Source organism: Belonocnema kinseyi, chromosome 6, assembly GCF_010883055.1.
Source record: "Belonocnema kinseyi isolate 2016_QV_RU_SX_M_011 chromosome 6, B_treatae_v1, whole genome shotgun sequence".
Taxonomy (NCBI): domain Eukaryota; kingdom Metazoa; phylum Arthropoda; class Insecta; order Hymenoptera; family Cynipidae; genus Belonocnema; species Belonocnema kinseyi.
Window position 1 is genome coordinate 88,075,938 of NC_046662.1, and position 19,785 is coordinate 88,095,722.

Genomic DNA, 19,785 nt, shown 5'->3' on the forward strand with positions numbered 1-19,785 from the left:
CCCCCCCACCACCACCATTGTTGACAACCTTTGATTTGATTATGACCCCCTACCCGGAAAATAACGCAGCCTCTAGGTAAAACCTGATTTTCCGATTGTACTGGACTTTGTGTGTGTTTATAACGAGTCAAGTTGCCTATATGCCTAGATTGTCTACGAGACCGCGTGGTGAGTTATAAACTTCGGCCCAATTGAATTTTATGTGACAGTTAATCCGAATATCATTGCATTTTTAAACTAAAAACATGTACACTTTTAACAAAAAATGAGATATTTAGACTTTTAATTTTTTTAAATAATTTGAAATTATAAAAAAAAACGAATTTTCTAACAAATAATTGATTTTTCAAAATGAATTATTAAACTTCCAAGACAAAATGATAAACATTCTATACAAAACAGTTGAATTATAAGAGAAAAATATGAAATTTTGATATGAAAAAGTTTAATGTATACCAAAAAATACGAAATACCAAAAAAAAATGCAAGAAATTTCAACCCGAAAGTTTAATTTTCAACTAAATTAAATTATTTAAAATTTTTACAAACAAATTTTTAACAAACAAGTTCAATTTTAATAAAAAGTTAAATTTTTACCTAAAAAATAACCACTTTCGACAGAAAATGGAATAGATTAATCTTCAATTACCAAAGTAAATTTTTAACAAAAAAAAAGGCATTTTTAACAAAACAGTACAATTTCCAACGAAAGAGATGAATTCTTAATTAAGAATTTTTAAAACAAAACCAAATATTCTACCGAAAAAACGGCTTTTTACAGAATTAAAGAATTCTCAACCAAAAAGTTGAAATTTCAACTAAAAAATATGAATTTTTAATCAATAAGATTAATTTACTACCAAAAAGACAAATTTTCAATAAAATTGAAGAAATCTCAATAAAAAAAGTTGAATTTACAACTAAAAAAAAAACCAATTTTCAAGAAAGAATTTGTTCAACTTTTTAAGAAAGTAGTTCAACTTTAACCTAGTTGTTAATTTTTTTAAATGTAAGTTTTTAAATAAAGATTAATTTTTTACCAAAAGAAAAAGAATTTTCAAAAAAATTCAAGAATTCTCAAACAAAAAGTTGAAATTTCAACTAAGAAATATGAATTTTTTGACCAAAAGATTAATTTACTAACAAAAAAAAACAAATTTTCAATAAAATTCAAGAATTCTCAATCAAAAAGTGGAATTTTTAAGAGAGAATTTTTTTTTACTTTTTAAGAATGTAGTTCAACTTTAAAACCTAGTTGTTAATTTTTTTTTAAATATTAATTTTTGAACAAACATTAATTTTTACCGAAAGAAAACAACAATTTTTTAATAAAATTCAAGAATTCTCAAGAAAAAAGTTGAATTTTAAAGAATGATTTTTTTTCTACTTTTGAAGAAAGTATTTCAACTTTAAAACCTAGTTGTTGACTTTTTTTTTAAATATGAATTTTTAAACAAGATTCATTTTTTACCAAAAAAACGAATTTTTAAAAAAATTCAAGAATTCTCAAACAAAAATTGAATTTTCAACTAAAAGCGATGAATTTTTAAGAAATATTTTTGTTTTTAATTTTTAAGAAATTAGTTCAACTTTGAAATCTAGGTGTTGATTTTTTTTAATATGAATTTTCAAACGAAGATTAATTTTTTACCGAAAAAACCGAATTTTGAACCAAATTCAAGAATTCTCAAAGAAAAATTGAATTTTAAACTAAAAGCGATGAATTTTTAATGAAAAAGATTAATTTACTAAAAAAAAGGCGAATTTTCAATAAAATTCAAGAATTCGTAACCAAAAAATTCAATTTTTAAGAGACATTTTCTTTCACTTTTCAAGAATGTAGTAAGTTTGAAGCCTAGTGGTTAAATTTTTGTTTAACTATGCCTTTTTAAACAAAAAGATTCATTTTCTACAGAAAAAAACGAATTTTTAACAAAATTCAAGAATTTTCAAACAAAAAGTTGAATTTGAACTTAAAGAGATAAACTTTTAATCCAAAAGATTAATTTAATACCAAAAAGACGAATTTTTAATAAAATTAAAGAATTCACAACCAAAAATTTGAATTTTGAACTAAAAGAGATGATTTGTTCATCAAAAAGATTAATTTACTATAAAAAAGACGAATTTTCAATTAAAACAAAAAACTTTTAAACCTAGTTGTTAAGTTTTTTGTAAATATGCATTTATAAACAAAAAGCTTAACTTTCCACCGAAAAAAAATGAATTTTTAACAAAATTCAAGAGTTCTTAACAAGGAAGCGGAAGTTTCAACTGAAACAAAATGAATTCTTGAACAAAAAGATTAATTTACTATAAAACAGACAAATTTTTAATAAAATTCAAGAATTCTCAACCAAAACGTTTAATTTTCAACTAAAAACATAAATTTGTGAAGAAAAAAATTAATTTCTCTAAATTCTAACCGGTTAATATACATGTAACGTTACTTTGAGTGATAACGTACTTTATGGATTCTTAAAGATAATTAATTATACATAAAAGGAACGGAATTTTGGTCTTTTATTAAAAATCATCGAACACTGTATCAACCTTTCTGGGGCAACTTTTGATTTTCTAGGCTTGGAAATTGGAGGAGTTGTGTCTATTTTTTTATTATTTGGCATTTGGCGGCACCGGTACCATTTTTAGAAACCGACAAAGCAGCGTTGGAACCAAATGGCGCGAGCAAGTTTGCGGACTAAAAAGGGAAGGTCGAATAAAAAATCGATATCTTTAAAATTGATTCGCGAATGGAAACCGTAGCAGACCGGCTTGCTGACTGGCTCCACTGGCTGGTGGTTCTCATGTAAAGCAACTGTCCGTCTACCTCTCTTACCCGGCGGGGCAACCATCCTCTGCCACTTCTGGAACAGGGTCGTCTTCAGGCAATCTCGCGGCGATAATGCGTACGCTTTGTGCCTCGACATAAGCTCTTGCATTGGTTCTAGAATCACGCATAACTGAAAATAACAAATAAAATTCATTAACTTCCTAAACTCTTCTCAAATTCTCTTTAGATTCTAAACGGGTTCGATTTAAACAAAACATTATATTAATACGGGGCTCGTATCGACTATAATAAGGCTTTAAAAAAGTCGGATAAAATGACAAAGAAAGTCGTATGGAATTGCGAATTTTTTTAAAGATAATATAAAAGCAGCATCAGACACTGAATGACTGAAATAATACATTTATTTCTTTAGGGAAAAAAAGAGTATCACATTCTCATTGTTTGTCAAATGCTCTTTGCACAATCAAAATAAACATTAAATTTAAAACAATTTTAAACAGTTGTCATTATGCTTGAAGGATTCTGAATTTTAGATTAAAATATTTCTTTCGTAACTGTTAAACTTGTCCACTTGAATTATTTTTTTGTTAAGTAATGGATTTTACTGAAATAAACAGAAATTGGGATAATGGTATTGATGTGATTGAGGGATCTGTGCAAAATATAAAAGAATTTTACCTAATTAGTAAAAAAAACTAAGATCTACAATTTTACAGAAAGACTTTTTGATCAAATACAAAATTCTTGGAGTTTATCCTAAAACGATTTTCGACAACAATAAAAAACTTTTTTTCATGGTGAATCTTTTTTTGCTTATTTTGCATCAAATTATTCCTGGTAAAAGAGATTACTATTCAATCTTAAATAAAAAATTGTAATAGAGACACTAAACTCATAATTCTCAACCCAAAGACGAATTGTTAACAAAAGCATTGAGTTTTAAAGTTTAGATTTTAAGAAGTCGAATGGTTTAGAAAATAGTACAACTTTTTTGTTGAACTATTTTCGAAGCCATTCATTTTTCGTCCGTTTAAAACCAAGAAAGATGGATTTTCTATGAAATAATTGAATTTTCAGCCTGCAAAGATCAATGTTCCAACAAATGGTTGAATTTTCAAACAAAAGAGATTACATTAATTAAAGTTGAATTTTTAGAATTGAATCTTCATGTAAAAAAAAACAAATTTTTTAGAAGGCACTTCAATTTTTAACAGAAAAGTTCATTTTCAATCAAAAAAGAATAATTTTAAATCCAGAAGTATAAATTTTTTATTCAAATAACAAATTTTCAAACAGATTTTTAAATTTTCGACCGAAACAAGATGACTTTTGAACAAAATAATTTAATTTTCAAGGCGTAAAACCTAATTTTTATTAAGATGGTTCAATTATCAACCTGAAAAATTAAATTTGAACAAATAGATCGTTTTTAACCAAGAAAGTTGAATTTTTTTTAATAATTAATTTTTAACCTAAACAGTTTCATTTACAACCAAACTTTCATCACAAGAGATAACGAATTTTCTACAAAATAGATTAACTTTTGACAAAATAATTGAATTTTCATTCCAAAAAGACAGATTTTTTAAAGAAAAGTTCAATTTTTAACAAAAAAAGTTCATTTCAACCATCAAAGATGAATGTTCAACCAAAAAGTATGACTTTTATATCATAAGAGGAATTTGAAATACGGAAGGATGAATTTTCTCTCCAAAAAGGCGAATGGTCAACAATATGCTTAAATTTTCGACCGAATAAGATGGATTTTCAATAAAATAATTAAACTACCTACAAAATAATAAAATCTTTAAGAATGAACATTAAATAAAAAAGAATTGGATTTTATTATTGGGTTCTCTTAATCTAGTTCGCATTTGCGCGCAAAAACCAGAATAAGGGGGAAGTTTTTTTAAAACAAGGGAAAAAGCATAGAATTCTTTTAAAAGATTTGCTAAGGCTTACAATATAAAAAAAATGAAACTTGGCGAGGCGCAGCGAGGAAGGTTAGGCTATAGGAGCGAGCAGATTAGTTATAAGGTGCGGATGGATAGTACTTTTTCTAAAAAAAATCAAACTTATGAATATGGATTAACCAAATTATAAATTTTTCAATTTTAAACGCTCCTGATCAAAAGTTTTCAAAATATGAAGCTTTAATGAAAAATTGTTCAATTTTAAAAGTTTCATTGCGATTAAAATTGAAACTACGTATAGCAAACTTCTGAGAAGAACAGGAAAAAGTCAATTAGTCGTATTTTTTCAAGCAAGTCGAAAAGAGCCAAAAAGTCGCACGATCCGAGAACCCTATAGTAAGAGAGGACTGGTGAAAGCGCTGAGGGATCGAAAGAAGGTGGATCGTAACCCGGATTCTTTCTACTTTCGCGAACATGAACACGACTTAGGCCTAGATAAAGTGAAGAAACTGAAACGCTGCTATAAATTTTTGTATTGTTCAGAGGGCCAATGACCACTCAAACTATACGTTTCCTGTAGGATAAAAAAATGGAAGTTTTTTTTCTGTAAACGAGAGATAGAAGTACTACGCGAAAGATTGGAAAACGTTTTTTTTTCATTCAAGGAAGGACTTTAAGGTGACATGCATGAATGGTTGATGAACTTACCCTAAGGTAATTGAGGGTGGAATTAGTTATCCCTTGCCTCGTGATGTTTTTACTAATTTGTTCTAATAACGCTGGGTCCTGCTGCGTAGAATGCATTCCAACAACAGATCTCGGTACGAATTCTCGATGCTGCCTCACGGTCATATGCCACGACTTTATCCTCATGAGATCGTCAAAGGTGAATTCAAGAATTAGCCTACCCTCCGTACACACCTGAAACGGGACAGCAGGCTGTATACCTCATCGTTAGTTATGAACCGATTAAATGAAAATATTAAAAACTTAATCAAAATGATAAGTAGTTTACAAAATAATCGGGATAACAATGTAAATTCATTAAACATAATGCAGGGCAACTCCTCAACCTTGACAACAGCGTTAATTATTGAAAAAGAACAATGAGTCACAATTTTAATCAAAAATACCATTCTAATTTGTAAAATTAATTTTTTAAGTATAAAATTTCTTGTTGGTATTGAATTAAAATTAAAATTTTGGTTCCCATTTGTTCCAAATGATGTGACCCTGCCGTAGCTACTCAACCGGCGTATACCCTCTAAATTTAAATTAGTAGAAACATTTCGAAACGATTAGTATAATTTGACTATCAATTCGCGAAATTTGTGATTTGGCGAGTGTAGATTTTTAAGAAGGATAAAATCGGTGAATGTTAATATTATGGTCTTCAAGTTTAAATGAAGAATCAAACTCACCTTCGTGAACATCGGTTTCGCATGATGCGTGACCATAACGCAGTGATCACAGTCTAATGTTATACTCGTATTGTGAAACGATTCCTTTGGATGCTTCATATTATAGTAAAGTTCCGTCACTCCACCCTCAAATATCGAGCGAAAATACCTAGGTATTAGCGTCCTTCCTATAGCTGAAATAGAATAACGAAATGTTATAAATCGTTTGTAAGTACAAAAGGAGAGGTGAAATGGTGAAATTTATGCAGGGTGTCGATTAAGATTTCAATATTCCATTTTCCAATTCATTAAAAAATCTTTTTTACATATTCATCAAGGAAGGTGTAAAATTTGATAAAATTGTGTAAAACTTGACCCCCCCCCCCCAGTTTTTGTCAAATGTACACGTTTTGAGACCCCCTGAATCCGAAAAACAGGTTTTTACGAATGTCTCTGTCTGTATGTCTGCCTGTGAACACGATAATTTTTGAAAAAATTAATCTATTATATTGCCCTTTGGTACACTCGTTTTGTGTCCTAAACTAATGGTCAAGTTCGTTAACAAGTCATTTTGGATGAAAATTCAAAAAGTGGACATATTTTGAATATTTTTGAGACCACTTTTTTAAAAATTCAAAAATTCTCTGTACTGCTATTCATATAATTCAAAAAGTTCAACAATTTATCCTAATGACTTTTTTTTGAAAAATCAAAAATTACTAGAGTTATAGCATTTTCAAAATCCAGAAAAACAAACTAAAATTAACATTTCAAGCCAAACAACTCATGATATGAAAAAAAGTCAGGAGAAGAAAAACTTTGCTTTTTGAAAGCCCTAGAAGATTACGATAAAAACATTTTTAATTTGGTCGAAAAGTTGAAAATTTCAAATTTGATCGTACCAAAAATGTTTCAAACCACATTTTTCATGATTTAAAAATTGTATGTACGGTTGCTCATAGTAATCAGAAACTTAAACAATTTATCCCCATGACTTTTTTCTATAAAAAGAAAATGATCAGAGTTAGAGCATTTTCAAAATCCAAAAAAAACAAACTAAAATGAAAATTTTAAGCCAAAAAACGCATTGTATGAAAAAAAGTCAAGAGAAGAAAAACTTTGCTTTTTGAAAGCCCTACAGGACTATGATAACAACTTCTTTAATTTGGTCGAGAAGTTGAACACTCCAAATTTGATCGTACCAAAAATAATGAAAAATCCAAAAATTCCATTTTTTGTTCACACTATGCAAGATACGAAAAAAATGAAAAAGCTCAAAATAAGACAAAACTTGTTCATCCAAAAAAGAGCTATAATTTTTGATAGGACACGTAGTTTTTGCTTTAGTTGTAAAAAATATCATTCAAAATAAAAATATTAAATTTGTTTGAAAAAACGAGACAAGGTAGAAACTTACATTACCAGATAAAAGTTGTTCGCCTAAAAAGATCGATAAATTTATTGTTAATTATTTTTCGATAGGACGAGTAGATTGTCTTTTAATCGTAAAACATAAGATTGAAAATTAAAAAATTAACTTTTTGGAAAAAGCACAGGCAAGACGAAAGAGGACATAGGCTCCTATATAGGTTCCTGTATTAGACCCTATGCAGATGCGCAGTAGTTTTTATTTAATCGTAAAAAACAACATTAAGAATAAAAAAATTATAAAAACAAGGAAATAAGAATTAGTATGATTAAATTTTTATGCATATTCTGAATTGTAATGATATACATTTATCGAAATTACACAGTTAAAGATCAGCTTAGAATACAATTTACAGCAAAATAAGAAACAAATACAAAAATAATCATGATAAATACAATTTGCTTTTTATTTTGCAATTTTTTAATAAGTAATCCCTGGCAGAGTTGCATAAAAATGTATTATAATTGATATATGAAAGTGTTGTGTATAATGTAGAAAAGTTGACAGGTTGGACAAAATCGAGTGCGAAGCACGAGATACGTGATGAGAAAGTGTTCGTTAAAGCCAAAAGAGCTTTAACAAAAGAGAGTTCAAAATCACAAAATTACAGTTGTCGGTCCGTTTACCTTTGATTTTAAAAGGTCTGTTCCCAAATGCGGCAAAAATGCAAAGACTAAGCGCGGAGTGCGATTGCCCTCAGTCGCGTGCTGTAGGTGCGCTCAAACTCTCGAGCTAAGCTTTTTTAACGAAAGAGAATTCACAATCACAAAATTACAGTGGTGGATGTTTTGAGTCTTAACTTTAACATGTTTGCCCAAGACTGTGCGAAAATATAAAGATCGAGCACAAAGCGCGAGATAAATACAACATCGAGCGCGAAGCGCGAGAACCAGCAGTCGCGCGCCTTAGGCGTGCTCAAACTTGCGAGCGAAGCGTGCCGCGCGCATGAGAATGTGCCCGCGTAGCTGGCAGATTTTTTTTTACAGTTTCCCAAAATGCATAAATTTAATAAGTTTTTGAAGTTTACATTATCGAAACGAAAAAAATTATTTCACGAAAAGTGTGATCGACACCCTGTATAATTGTATTGTATACGAAATTATTTCAGTGTGAGAATGAATGTTGATGAAAATGTTGATGAAAATGTTGAAATAAATGATTAGAATCGTCCCAATCAATATAAGCTTTCGAAAATATGTGAAAGCAAATCATGGTTTCTAAACGATTTCACTAATTGCAGACTTTACAGGACGAAATGATTTCAAAACAGAGAAAATAGGGTGATCTTTCGCAGAAATAAGGGAATAATATAACACAAAATTATGATAAATAAAATTAATGTAGAGACCACCTTGAGTTCAATAGAATTGAATTTTCGATCAAAAAATATCACATAAAAATGATTAAATTTACATCAAACAAAAAGTAAATTATCAAAAAATAGATTCATTTTTTAAACCAATCAATCCATAAATTCTCAAACAACAACGTATACGTTTTTGAATACCTTAGGAAACGTTTAAGGGTTAAATAAAAAAATTATTTTTTTTTATCAAAAAAGATAAATTTTTAACAAGAATTAAATCTTTAACAAAGAAAAAATGTTAGTCAAAAAAGAAAAATATCAACGAAATTATTGAATTTTCAAGCCAAAACGGGAAATTCTCTACAAAACAGTTGAATTGTCAGCCCGTAAATATAAAGATTTAATTAAAAATAAAATTTTCAACCAAACTGTTCAATTTTCCACAAAAATAGTTTCATTTTTGATCAAAAAGATTAATTTTTACTTAAGAAGATTGACTTTCAACAAAGATACGAAATTTCAACAAAACCTAAGAATTTTCAACCAAACAGTTGCATTTTTTAAGCAAACTGACAAAAATGTTACCAAAACTGATGAATTTTTAAGCTTAAAAATATAAATTTTTAACCAAAAAAAGTTTAATTTCCTTAATGGGTTATATTAATTCAGTTAAAATAAAAAAATACAGGAACGAAGAGAAATTCTTCAAAAAATGGGGAAGGAGGGTGAAGTCTGCAATTATTTTATCAATTATATTTATAATCACCTAATGTTTCCAGCACTAAAAAAAGATTAATTGAGACCAATTTTTGTAAATACTCTCTAGATTCGAATTAGTGATTTAATTTTATAGAGCAATAATGACAAAATGATTGTCCTAATTACTTTTTTTCATTTTGAAGAATGTAAATCTTTACTGAAGAATTTTGAATTATTTAATTATTGCCGTTCTAGTATTTTATGTACTACAAATAAATAATTGTGTGGAAAATGAGTGTAGTGAGACTTACAGTAAACGTCATTCGACTTACAATATCTCTTCGGTCCATCTTCAAGGCAAAACGCTAGTGTGAGGGTTGCATCGTCTTCGAAAAATTCAGTCGCGAATGCGTCCCACCATAGGTTATCGCTTTCCTGAAACATAAAAAGTCAAGAGGTTAAGAACAGTAACTCATTTAATCGATTATAAAATGAAAATAGAAGGAATCATTTTTATATCTTGAGTAAACTGAAGAGTGGCAAGCCGAAACCACCTAAACGAAAAATTTTACAAAATCCCTTTTTATGGTCTCAAAAATTATTTAATTCAAGGCGATTTTTCAAATTCAAAATTAAAAGATGTTTTATAAAAATAAGTAGTAAAGTAAAAATTTGTGAAATATATCAAATCAATTAAATGTATTAACATTATTATATTTCATACGGATGGATCATTGATATTTTAAATATTACAGTTTAAACAATTATTCGTCAAAATTTTAGAAACAAAACATGAACTAATAAGCAAAAATAATAATTTATTAACGTTTTTCAAGATTATAGTTTCAACAAATTATTTCATTAATCTAGAGGTTGGAAACTTACGAACAAAATTTTTCAATCGTTTAGGATAGGTACTTTTGCCTTGAATATAGTTAGTTTTTCCTTAAAGATAGGTAATGTAGCCTGGATTCCTGGAAACCTTGTCAATAGATTCAATTCAACATCTGATTTTTGACTCAAATATCGGTTTCAATCAATTACAATCCTTTAAAAGAATTTCTAATACACGGTACGCGAAACTTTTATACGATCAAATCTGTAGAATTTGAGACGGTGCAGTTGTTGAAGAATAACAAAAACAGGGTGTCTACCCGGTGGTTGATTTTAAATTCTCAGTTTTCTCCCGGGTAATTGTCAATTTTTTCTAATTAACTAAAAAAGGTTCCAAAAATTGTAATGATTTCAAACGACTTTTATAGATTTTAAGGGCATGTGATACTTACAGTTTCCCCGGTTTTTTTTTCCACAAAAATGAAAAATTTTAAAAACTGATTTCGGAGATGCTATAAAATATCATAACGGAAGTCCCCGGACTCTTTTTTGAGGGATAATAACAAAAAAATTTATTGTGCTAAATAAAAATTTTATGCATATGCATTATTTTGAGGTTACGTCGTTTTTCATCTCTGCCTTTCCGATAATCTGGAAATTATTTGTGAAATAAACTTTTTTGATTACCTGCAAACAAGGTTAGTTCCGGGAGATTAGTTACTATGTTTATTTGTAAGTTCAATGTTTTCGGCCAAAAATATTGTGTAATTTGGAAGTAACGCTCGGGTGAATCGTAACAAACATAACCTCGAAATATTCACGCACGTTGTTAGTAATATCAAACATTTTTTGATAAAAAAAAAACATAAAAAAAGGGTGTGGGGACGTCCATTAGCATGTTCTCTATCATTTCCCAGATTTTGAAGACAAAATATTTCTTATCCTAGGAAAAAAGTCGGGGGAATCTAACACTAAAAAAATCGATACTATTTCCGAAGCGCTATGCAAATTAATCACATTTTGCTAAATTAAAACATTTTTGAATTAGCCCAAAAAAAAGTGTGTGGGGACGTCAGTTAGCATGTTCGCTATTATTTCCCAAATTTTTAAGACAAAATATTTATTATTCTAGAAAAAAAGCCGGAAGAATCTAAAACTGGTAAAATCGACAATTTTCTAAGTATCACATGCCCTTAAGAGATTTCTAAACATTAAAAAAATGTCCGATTTGAATAAGGAGATTTAAAAAAATTGTAATTCTGATTTAAAACGGAGAATTTCGTAAAATATTTATAATTTTGTATTTGAACAGAAATTTTTTCATTACCTTCTTATAAATCAGAATAAAAATTATTTTCCATAATTCTCGTTCTATGTCAAAAATTCTCTTACCCAAACATTCCTTACGAAAATTACGTTTCCTAAAGTCTAAATTATAATCATTTACCGAAATTCCTTCTTCCAAAGAAAGAATGTTCATTCTTTGCAGATATTCTCTATTCAAGTCAAAATTACAATTCTTTACGGAAATTCTCTATTTCAAGACACGATTACAGTTATTTCCAAAGTTTTCCTGTTACAAGTCAGAATTATATTTATTTAGAATATTTTATAAAATCAATATAAATTGAATAAAACCATTTTTGATCAACATTTTTGAGTTAATTTTTCTTATAGTAATGTTATAATAATAAGAGAAATAATAATAATAATAATAATAATAATAATAATAATGAGACATATAAATAAAATAAACAAGAAGTTTGAGTTTTTATGCAAGCAAACCGATTTCTGGAGGGTGAATTATTTTTGTTTTCCCTAAATATTGAATGTTCAAATTTTTATCGTAAACGATATGTAAAATAATATAAATTATTATAAGGAACATGTGTTCACGCATAAAACTCACAGGATTATGTTCCTTTTAAAATAAACATACAAAAATTGGCAAACAGTACAAGTGTTTTTTTTAATAGTCTTTTTCTCTTCAAACAAATCGACCCCATTTTGTTAATTTTAAACTGTTATCAAGTTTTCCGACCGATTTTGAAAAAGGACAGTAGATAAAGTTCGCCAGTCTGGAAAGAACATGGGCATATCTAAATTATGCAAAAAACTAACAAAGTTTAAAGAAAAAATTGAATTTTTTAAAATTCTGGCCTTGAAGTATTGGAACCTTCCTGATTTGAAATTAATTTGCTTGTTCCTTGATTGAAAATCTCGGTTAATAAAATGATTTCTTTAAAACTGTAGTTTCGAAAAATATTAATAAGTGCATGCCAACAAATTTGAAAATTATTATTGAAGTTCCTTAGTGAAATTTTTTTTCAACTTTACGACTTTCACAAAGCACGGAATTATTTAAATTAATCCAACAATAGAAATATTTCAACTAATCCCCATTGATCAATTTTTAAAATGTTTTTTAACAATATTTTTAAAATTCCCGGCCAACAAAAAAATTCCCGGTCATTTTCCAGTTTCCCGGTTCAGCGGCCACACTGATTTATAGCATTTTGCCGAACTAGTTTAGTAAAAGGAAAAAAAAATCTCGAAACTCGGTCGACGATAATCACAACAACGTGTCAATACGACTTGAGCAGTGGGATTGAGATTACAAGCGGTACAAGAGGGTTGTTAGAGGTGCAATATACATGAAATTGTAGAGTGTAGAGCGAAAAGAGCATTGGTCACGGTGAAGGACGAAAAGGGTCGGAGAGCGTTGTACTCAAGAGTTGAATAACGCATGACTGTCTGGCTTGAAATTATAGCATTCCACCCATCCCCACCTCCTTTTAGAAAGAACTACCCCCTGGCGCTGTTCACCGTGTTTTCATTCAATTATGCATTTTGCCGCGGGGCCTGTCCTCGTTATTTTCGCGCGCCCTTTTTTCTCTTTTCGACTTTTCTCTGTTTTTAATTTTTTTTAAAGGTCATTTTTTTGGGCCCATCAGAGTTCCAAGGTGGCGAGATTTGTAGGCACGACGAGAGGTAGTTCTTACGCATCCTCCCGGTAGTCGTTCCCACACAGTCGACGCGCGGAGTAGTCAGACAACTGGTTTTCGCACGTTCGAACAGTCACGAACAACCGGGACCAAAGTCTTATATCTTAGAGCATGCATCTTACGCGCACTCATGATCATTTGCGTTCTGTTTGTCTCATAATTTAGCTTTTAGTCGCACCTGAGAATCAATAACTTTCTTTGCAATCTCTGAAGAAGAAAAAAACCTTCCTGGATTAATAATTCAATCAATTCTGAAATGAAATCATTCCTGAGTTCATTTTTTTAATTTCTTAAGCATGGAGACCTTTTTAAGAACATAATCAATCATACTAAACAATAAGTATGTGTTCCTTTTTCATGTTTACGTTTTTAATTATTAATTAATTATCCTGACGTGAGAACTATCCCTTATTGCTCGAACATGGAAGTGAAAAAATCACGATTGAAATGAAGAAGGGAAGCCATTTCATACACTCAGGGATCACACTGGTTCAGCAGTTCAATTTTAACGAAAATAGGGGAACTTTTCTTCGAAAAAAGGTGGAATTTATTTCCTTTCAAAAATACCAGCGTAATGAATAAAAATCAATAAATTCAATTCTTTTATAAGAAACCACAAATTATATTAAACTAGAAAAGAAACCCTCGCGCGTAGCGCACAATCATTATTTGTATCGTCTCATGTAATAATAAGACAATATTTTTGATAATTGATATATTATTTATGCAATATATAATATTTTTGTATAGAAAATTAAACGATTGTATTTTTGTTACAAAATAACAATTCCCGACGAAAAAGACTAAACACTTAAAGGTGGTCAAAATTGTATGTTTAATTATTAAAGCCAAATGTTTTTTGTTTAAAATAACCCATTTACGGCGAAAAATGTTAACATAACCTTAAATTATTCGAAAAATGTTGATCACCTTTGAAATCTATATCGATATTTCCGGTATATCTTTGTTTTTTCAATTAAAAATACCAATTTTCAACGAAAAACATTATCATAATCCAAAATTATTTAGGGATTCTAAATTTTGTTCAAATTATAATGACTTTTGTATTGAAATACCAATTTTCATTGTAAAACCAAACCGTAACCTAAAACTTATCAAAATTTATGAATCTGCTTTGAAATCTTATAATTTTTTTGTATCGTTTTTATATCTCCTGTAAAATTGTGAGAATGTAGATTTAGTAGGGTTTAACAAGATGTTACACATATAAATTTTTCCTTAATTTTAAGCAATGTGTGCAGAGAAGTTTAATCCTATATCATACGAGGCTATGAATAGTAGGCAATGTTCACAGATTAACTCTTTCCACCTTGTTTCACATTTCTTTTTGCATCAAAAACATTTCCATTGGCATTCAATATTTTCATGTTTTTTAAAATTAATTTCACTACATTTATAAACAAAATCAAAATAAACCAGAAATCTGACAAAACTGATCAGAATATGAATGAAAGCCAGTAAAAAAGGGGGGAGGGAGAGATGTGGACTTCGAAAGCTTTTTTTACTAACCACCGTCCTACGGATTGAATCCGAAAAAAGTGGACTCTGATTTAATCTGCGCCCTGTTTGATCAGTACGTGATAATGAAAGAGAAACGTGTTGCACGTTGACTTTATTACATCATTTGTACTAAAAGCGTCCCGATTGATTGCATAAATCGCATGGCTCTCACTTCAGAAGAACTGGAGGAGCAGCAGATTTCAACTTAAAAGAAAATATCCTCATTATAAGTTAAATTGAGATTTCAATTATATAAAATTAACGCAAAGAAATTATATTTAGATTCAATCATTTATCTTTACTACGTACAATGAGAAAAATGGATTAAGCCGTTTATGATCTTGGATTTTAAATTTTGAGACTCAAATCTGAGTATTATGGCCATACAATCTTGAAATTAAGTTTTATAATCCAGGATTTAAAAAATTAACGTGCAGATTGTACGGCTTAGTATCTATGAACAAGATGTAGTAAATTTTTTAATTCAAAATCATAAACGGTATAATCTATTTTTCTCAGTGTATGAGTAGGTTACTTATTGGATTTAACAACTACCCAGCATTAATTTTCTCAAACATTTTTCAAATTGTACAATTCCAAATTGCTACGTCAAAAATTTTCCAATTATTTAACAGCAATTTAATGTTTTAATTATAGAAATATTAATAATTTAGTCAGCGGATACGTTTTGGATTTGTCTTAAGTTATACTTATTTCTATTAAGTATAGTGTTATACGACAAATGAATGATGAATCGCTCTGATATAAAAGGTGATAAGAAGCCTTGCGGTATTTAACTTCTCATATTTGAAGATAAACAAGTCATGGCATCAGTTTTTTCTACATTTTTTCGCGAACCTGATGTAAATACATTGTAGGTGGCTTGTGTCGACGATCGTTTTATGGTTCCACTCCCGTATCCCTACCTTCAAGAAGATTTATTTCGTCTCATAAAATCTCGACCGCAAGTTCCCAAATCAAGTAAACTGTTGCCGCTTTGATCAAAATTGATATTTCTGGCCAATTCTAATCTTTTGAATGTAATAAATGAAACCAAACGTTATAAAAAACAAAACTCGTAATTTATCCAAAGTTTTGTCAAGTCCACAAGTTAAACATAATCTCTAAAAAATATCTGTAGGGTATGTTTAAATACTTCGTCACGATAATTTGAATACTTTTTTTACCCCTCCCCTTCCTGGTTAGAGATCATCACACAGCATCTGATAAACGCCTAAAATATAACACAAAACATTCGAACAGGGCTTTGGGTGATTTTTCATAAAAATAGGGGAATAAATTCTTTTTGGCAGAATTTTCAATAAATAAACAAAAAAATAATTATCAGTCAAAAGAAAAAGAATGTCACCCAGATGATTGAATTTTCAAATAAAAAAAAACACAAATTCTTTAGAAAACAGTGGATTTTCCACACAAAAATATGAATTTTCAACAACAAATTTTATTTTCTACCAAATAGTTGAATTTTCTACAAAAGTAATAAAATTTTTGCCCAAAAAGACAAATTTTAAACTAAACATGATCAATTTTCAACAAAAATGGAATAGTTAAATTTGTAACATAAAAAACAAATTTTCAACCAAATATTTTTATTTTTAACATAATAGATAGATGTTCAACTAATTAAGTGAGTTAATTACTTTTACTTTCAACGAAGTAGTTGAAATTTCAAGCAAGAAGATTAATTTTCTACCAAAAGTACGAAGTTACAACAAAATACATGAATGTTCCGCCAAAATTTTGAATCAAATAAAGAATGATCAACTTAAAAAAAAAAACAACGAATCTTCAGCAAATTAGTTAAACCTTCAACCAAATAGTAGAATTCGTAACCAAAAGAGATATATTTTGCACTGAAAATATAATAGTACACTTTTCAATACAAAAGAATTAACTAATAACGAAAACTAATTTGACTTTCTTATAGGGTTCTACTAATTCAGTACTCATCTAAGGGGGAAATAAGAAAAAAATTAAGATTCTCAAAAAGAGGGGTAAAAAGTATTCTTTTAAAAAGGGACAAAGAAGGCAATAAGGGAAAGAGTGTGATGTAACATTCAGCGTTAACCCCTCCCTTCCATCGTCGCAAATTGTCACAAACTCTATTACCCCCCCCCCCCTCCCATCAGTGTGAGTATTTTTTAAATGGCGCCTTGAAGAAAATTGAATGAAAAGCTTTTTTTCAGGAAAACATGATTACATGTTTGCAAACTCACTTTATATTGAAAAGTTCAAATAGTGACTTAGATCGAAACATTCGTATAGGTTCTTATGAAAGCTTTATACACTGAATCAATAATGCACCAATATCTCCTTGTGCTTTACTTATATGATTTTCTTGACCACTAGACATAATACAAATAACCATTCAACTTGTGGCTATCACGTACCATTGACTTTTGATATCATAAAACGGTCGTACGAATAAGGCGACCGTGAATTTTCAAGATCCTGGCCCGTCGCGAAAAAAATTGACTTCTGAACTCTTCCATTATCTTAATTCATTTTCTAATGACCGTGAATAAAGTGCAAGAGCGACTTAATGAGGAGTAAGTCACTTTTCCAATGTCACTATAATACGTTCCACTGACCTCGTGGTCTGATCGTGCCGTTAAACTTTTATAGGAGGATAAAGCTGTATGCTTTCAACAGCTGAGAATGTTCGAGGATTCTGGAGATTCTAAGAACAATTTTGAAACTATCTTCTACTGCCGTATAATATGGGTGGTTTTATGATTTTTTAATACTGCAAGCTTAACTATCACATGGTGGCCGTTTTAACAAGGAACAAATTCCCGATCATTTCCCGATTTTGTACCGCTTGACAAACATTTTTCACGGTAATGAAAATTAAAAGATACGAACTCTTGCAACTGATCATTTTTCCAATTGAAGTATTCATAAATAAACGGCAAATTGAAGCACTCAAATTGGAACTATTTGGAATTATAAAATTGAAGATTAAAAATGTTTAATTGAGTACAAAATTTAAAATAAAAAGTTTCCACTTTCATCTGAATGCTTAAAGTAAGAAATTTTCCCCGCGTCCACCCAATAAAAATGTCAAAAAGAATACACTGACCTCTTTCAGTACAGAAAAATTAATAAATAACCAATTTTCTGCCTTCCAAATCAATAAAAAAATGTTTGTCTTCCAATTCAGAAAAAAAAATTTGTCCCTTCCAACTTAATAAAAATCAGAAAAAAAAACAAAAAGTACCCTTTTCCAATTCAGAAAAAAATTGAAAATAAAAAGTTCCCTTTTTCAACTCACTTAAGATTATAAAACGAAAAAATGGCCTTTCAAATTAGTAAAAAAAAATTAATAACCAAAGACTTCATCTCTTCTAACTCTATGAAAAATGCTTTAAAAAAATGTCCCTCTTCCAATTCAGAAAGGAAATGAAAATATCCTTCCAACGCAACAAAAGAGATGAAAATAAAAAAGAGTCTCTTCCAATTCGGAAAATATTGAAAACCAAAATTTCATCCCTTCAATCTGAATAAAAAAATTATTCTTTTAATTCATAATATATTGGAATCCAAAAATTCCTTCCAACTAGATAAAATTTGAAAAATATAATATATGACCCTCTCCCAATTCAATAAAAAGCCTTCAACTCCATCAGAGTGTAAAAAAAAATTCCTCTTGAAGTTCAGAAAAAAATTAAATTAAAAAATTTCTTCCCTTTCTCTTAAAATTAAAATTTCCAAATTCAAATTCTTTTACATATACATCTGTTTAAATTGAATTCTCTTGATTTTAAATGGTTTCAAATTAATAATTGCTTCATTTTTATTTATACGAGAAAATTCAACACTTTTGCTCACAAACTCATTTATTTTGTAATAGAACAATTAAAATTGAATAAGTTAACAATAGAATATTTGACACTGAAAAAATATTTCAATAGGATTATAAAATGAAATAGTTTATAAGGTTTCAATCAAACTTTAAATTTCAGATATGTATCAAATATGAGAATACTATTTTAAATTCAAAATAAAAAAAGAAATTAAAACAAATTTTACATATTTCTGGATTTATCAATCATTCTTTGCATACTGGATCAAAACATCTACAACTTTTACATTTATAAAAATTTTTAACTGTTAGATTCCAAGCGCGTCTTATTAAAAATGGTTTATTTTCAAAATCTCAAACAATTTTGAATTTCATATTAGACAGTTCTGAACACTTTTAATTAAAAATCGTTCATCTATACAGGCTTTTATTTCAAAGCCTGTGTAATCTATTAAAATTTGAGAATAAAGAATTTGGAATTTTTCAATCTAAAATAATTTAATATTTTACGCATTCTTTCACAATCTATTTTAAATTTGAAATCCATTCACTCAATTACGAAATTTCGATAAATTAAAAATACTTAATTTTCAATATAAAGCTTATCAATTCGGAATGCTTTTAAGTAAAAATGGTTATATATTTAAATGATAAAGTTCATATGTTTAAAACGTAATAAGCTTTCGCAAAAAAGATGTCAAATAACTCGTCTAAGGAAAACGGCATCATTAGACGAGCTCATTTTAAAAACTATGAAACTGACTTTACTTAGTACTAGATATTGACCAATTGTATTCACAGAACACTTTTTAAATATTTGCGTAGCTTTATGACTCATTATATATGCAAAATATGTTACAAAATGTAAAATAAGTCTTAAATAAAGACAATAGTGAATAAGTACGACAAAAAGTAAAAAGACGTAGACGCATTTGTAAAAATTTGTAGAATTACGACTTTACTTAAATCACCAAAATTATTACGAGTAAATTACGACTTCTGAAATGGGTAGGAATTAATAACTAAAGTGTTAAAAATATCATTTTTACTTTCTGTTT

The 19,785-nt window shown here is 28.9% G+C and overlaps 1 protein-coding gene across 7 annotated transcripts in view; it reads right to left on the bottom strand.

The window, feature by feature from the left end:
* LOC117174951 (LIM domain-binding protein 2) overlaps positions 1-19,785 on the bottom strand; it is a 244,913-nt gene that overhangs the window by 10,255 nt on the left and 214,873 nt on the right. For 4 of the 7 annotated variants that reach the window (XM_033364419.1, XM_033364418.1, XM_033364416.1 and 1 more), the window contains 4 exons: positions 9,874-9,976; positions 6,129-6,301; positions 5,416-5,646; positions 2,831-2,963 (listed from right to left, as the gene is read on the bottom strand). In XM_033364419.1, the coding sequence (XP_033220310.1) occupies positions 2,831-2,963; positions 5,416-5,646; positions 6,129-6,301; positions 9,874-9,976 (640 nt within the window). The remainder of the gene's footprint in view (positions 1-2,830; positions 2,964-5,415; positions 5,647-6,128; positions 6,302-9,873; positions 9,977-19,785) is intronic. The other 3 variants (XM_033364417.1, XM_033364415.1, XM_033364414.1) reach the window with 3 other exon arrangements.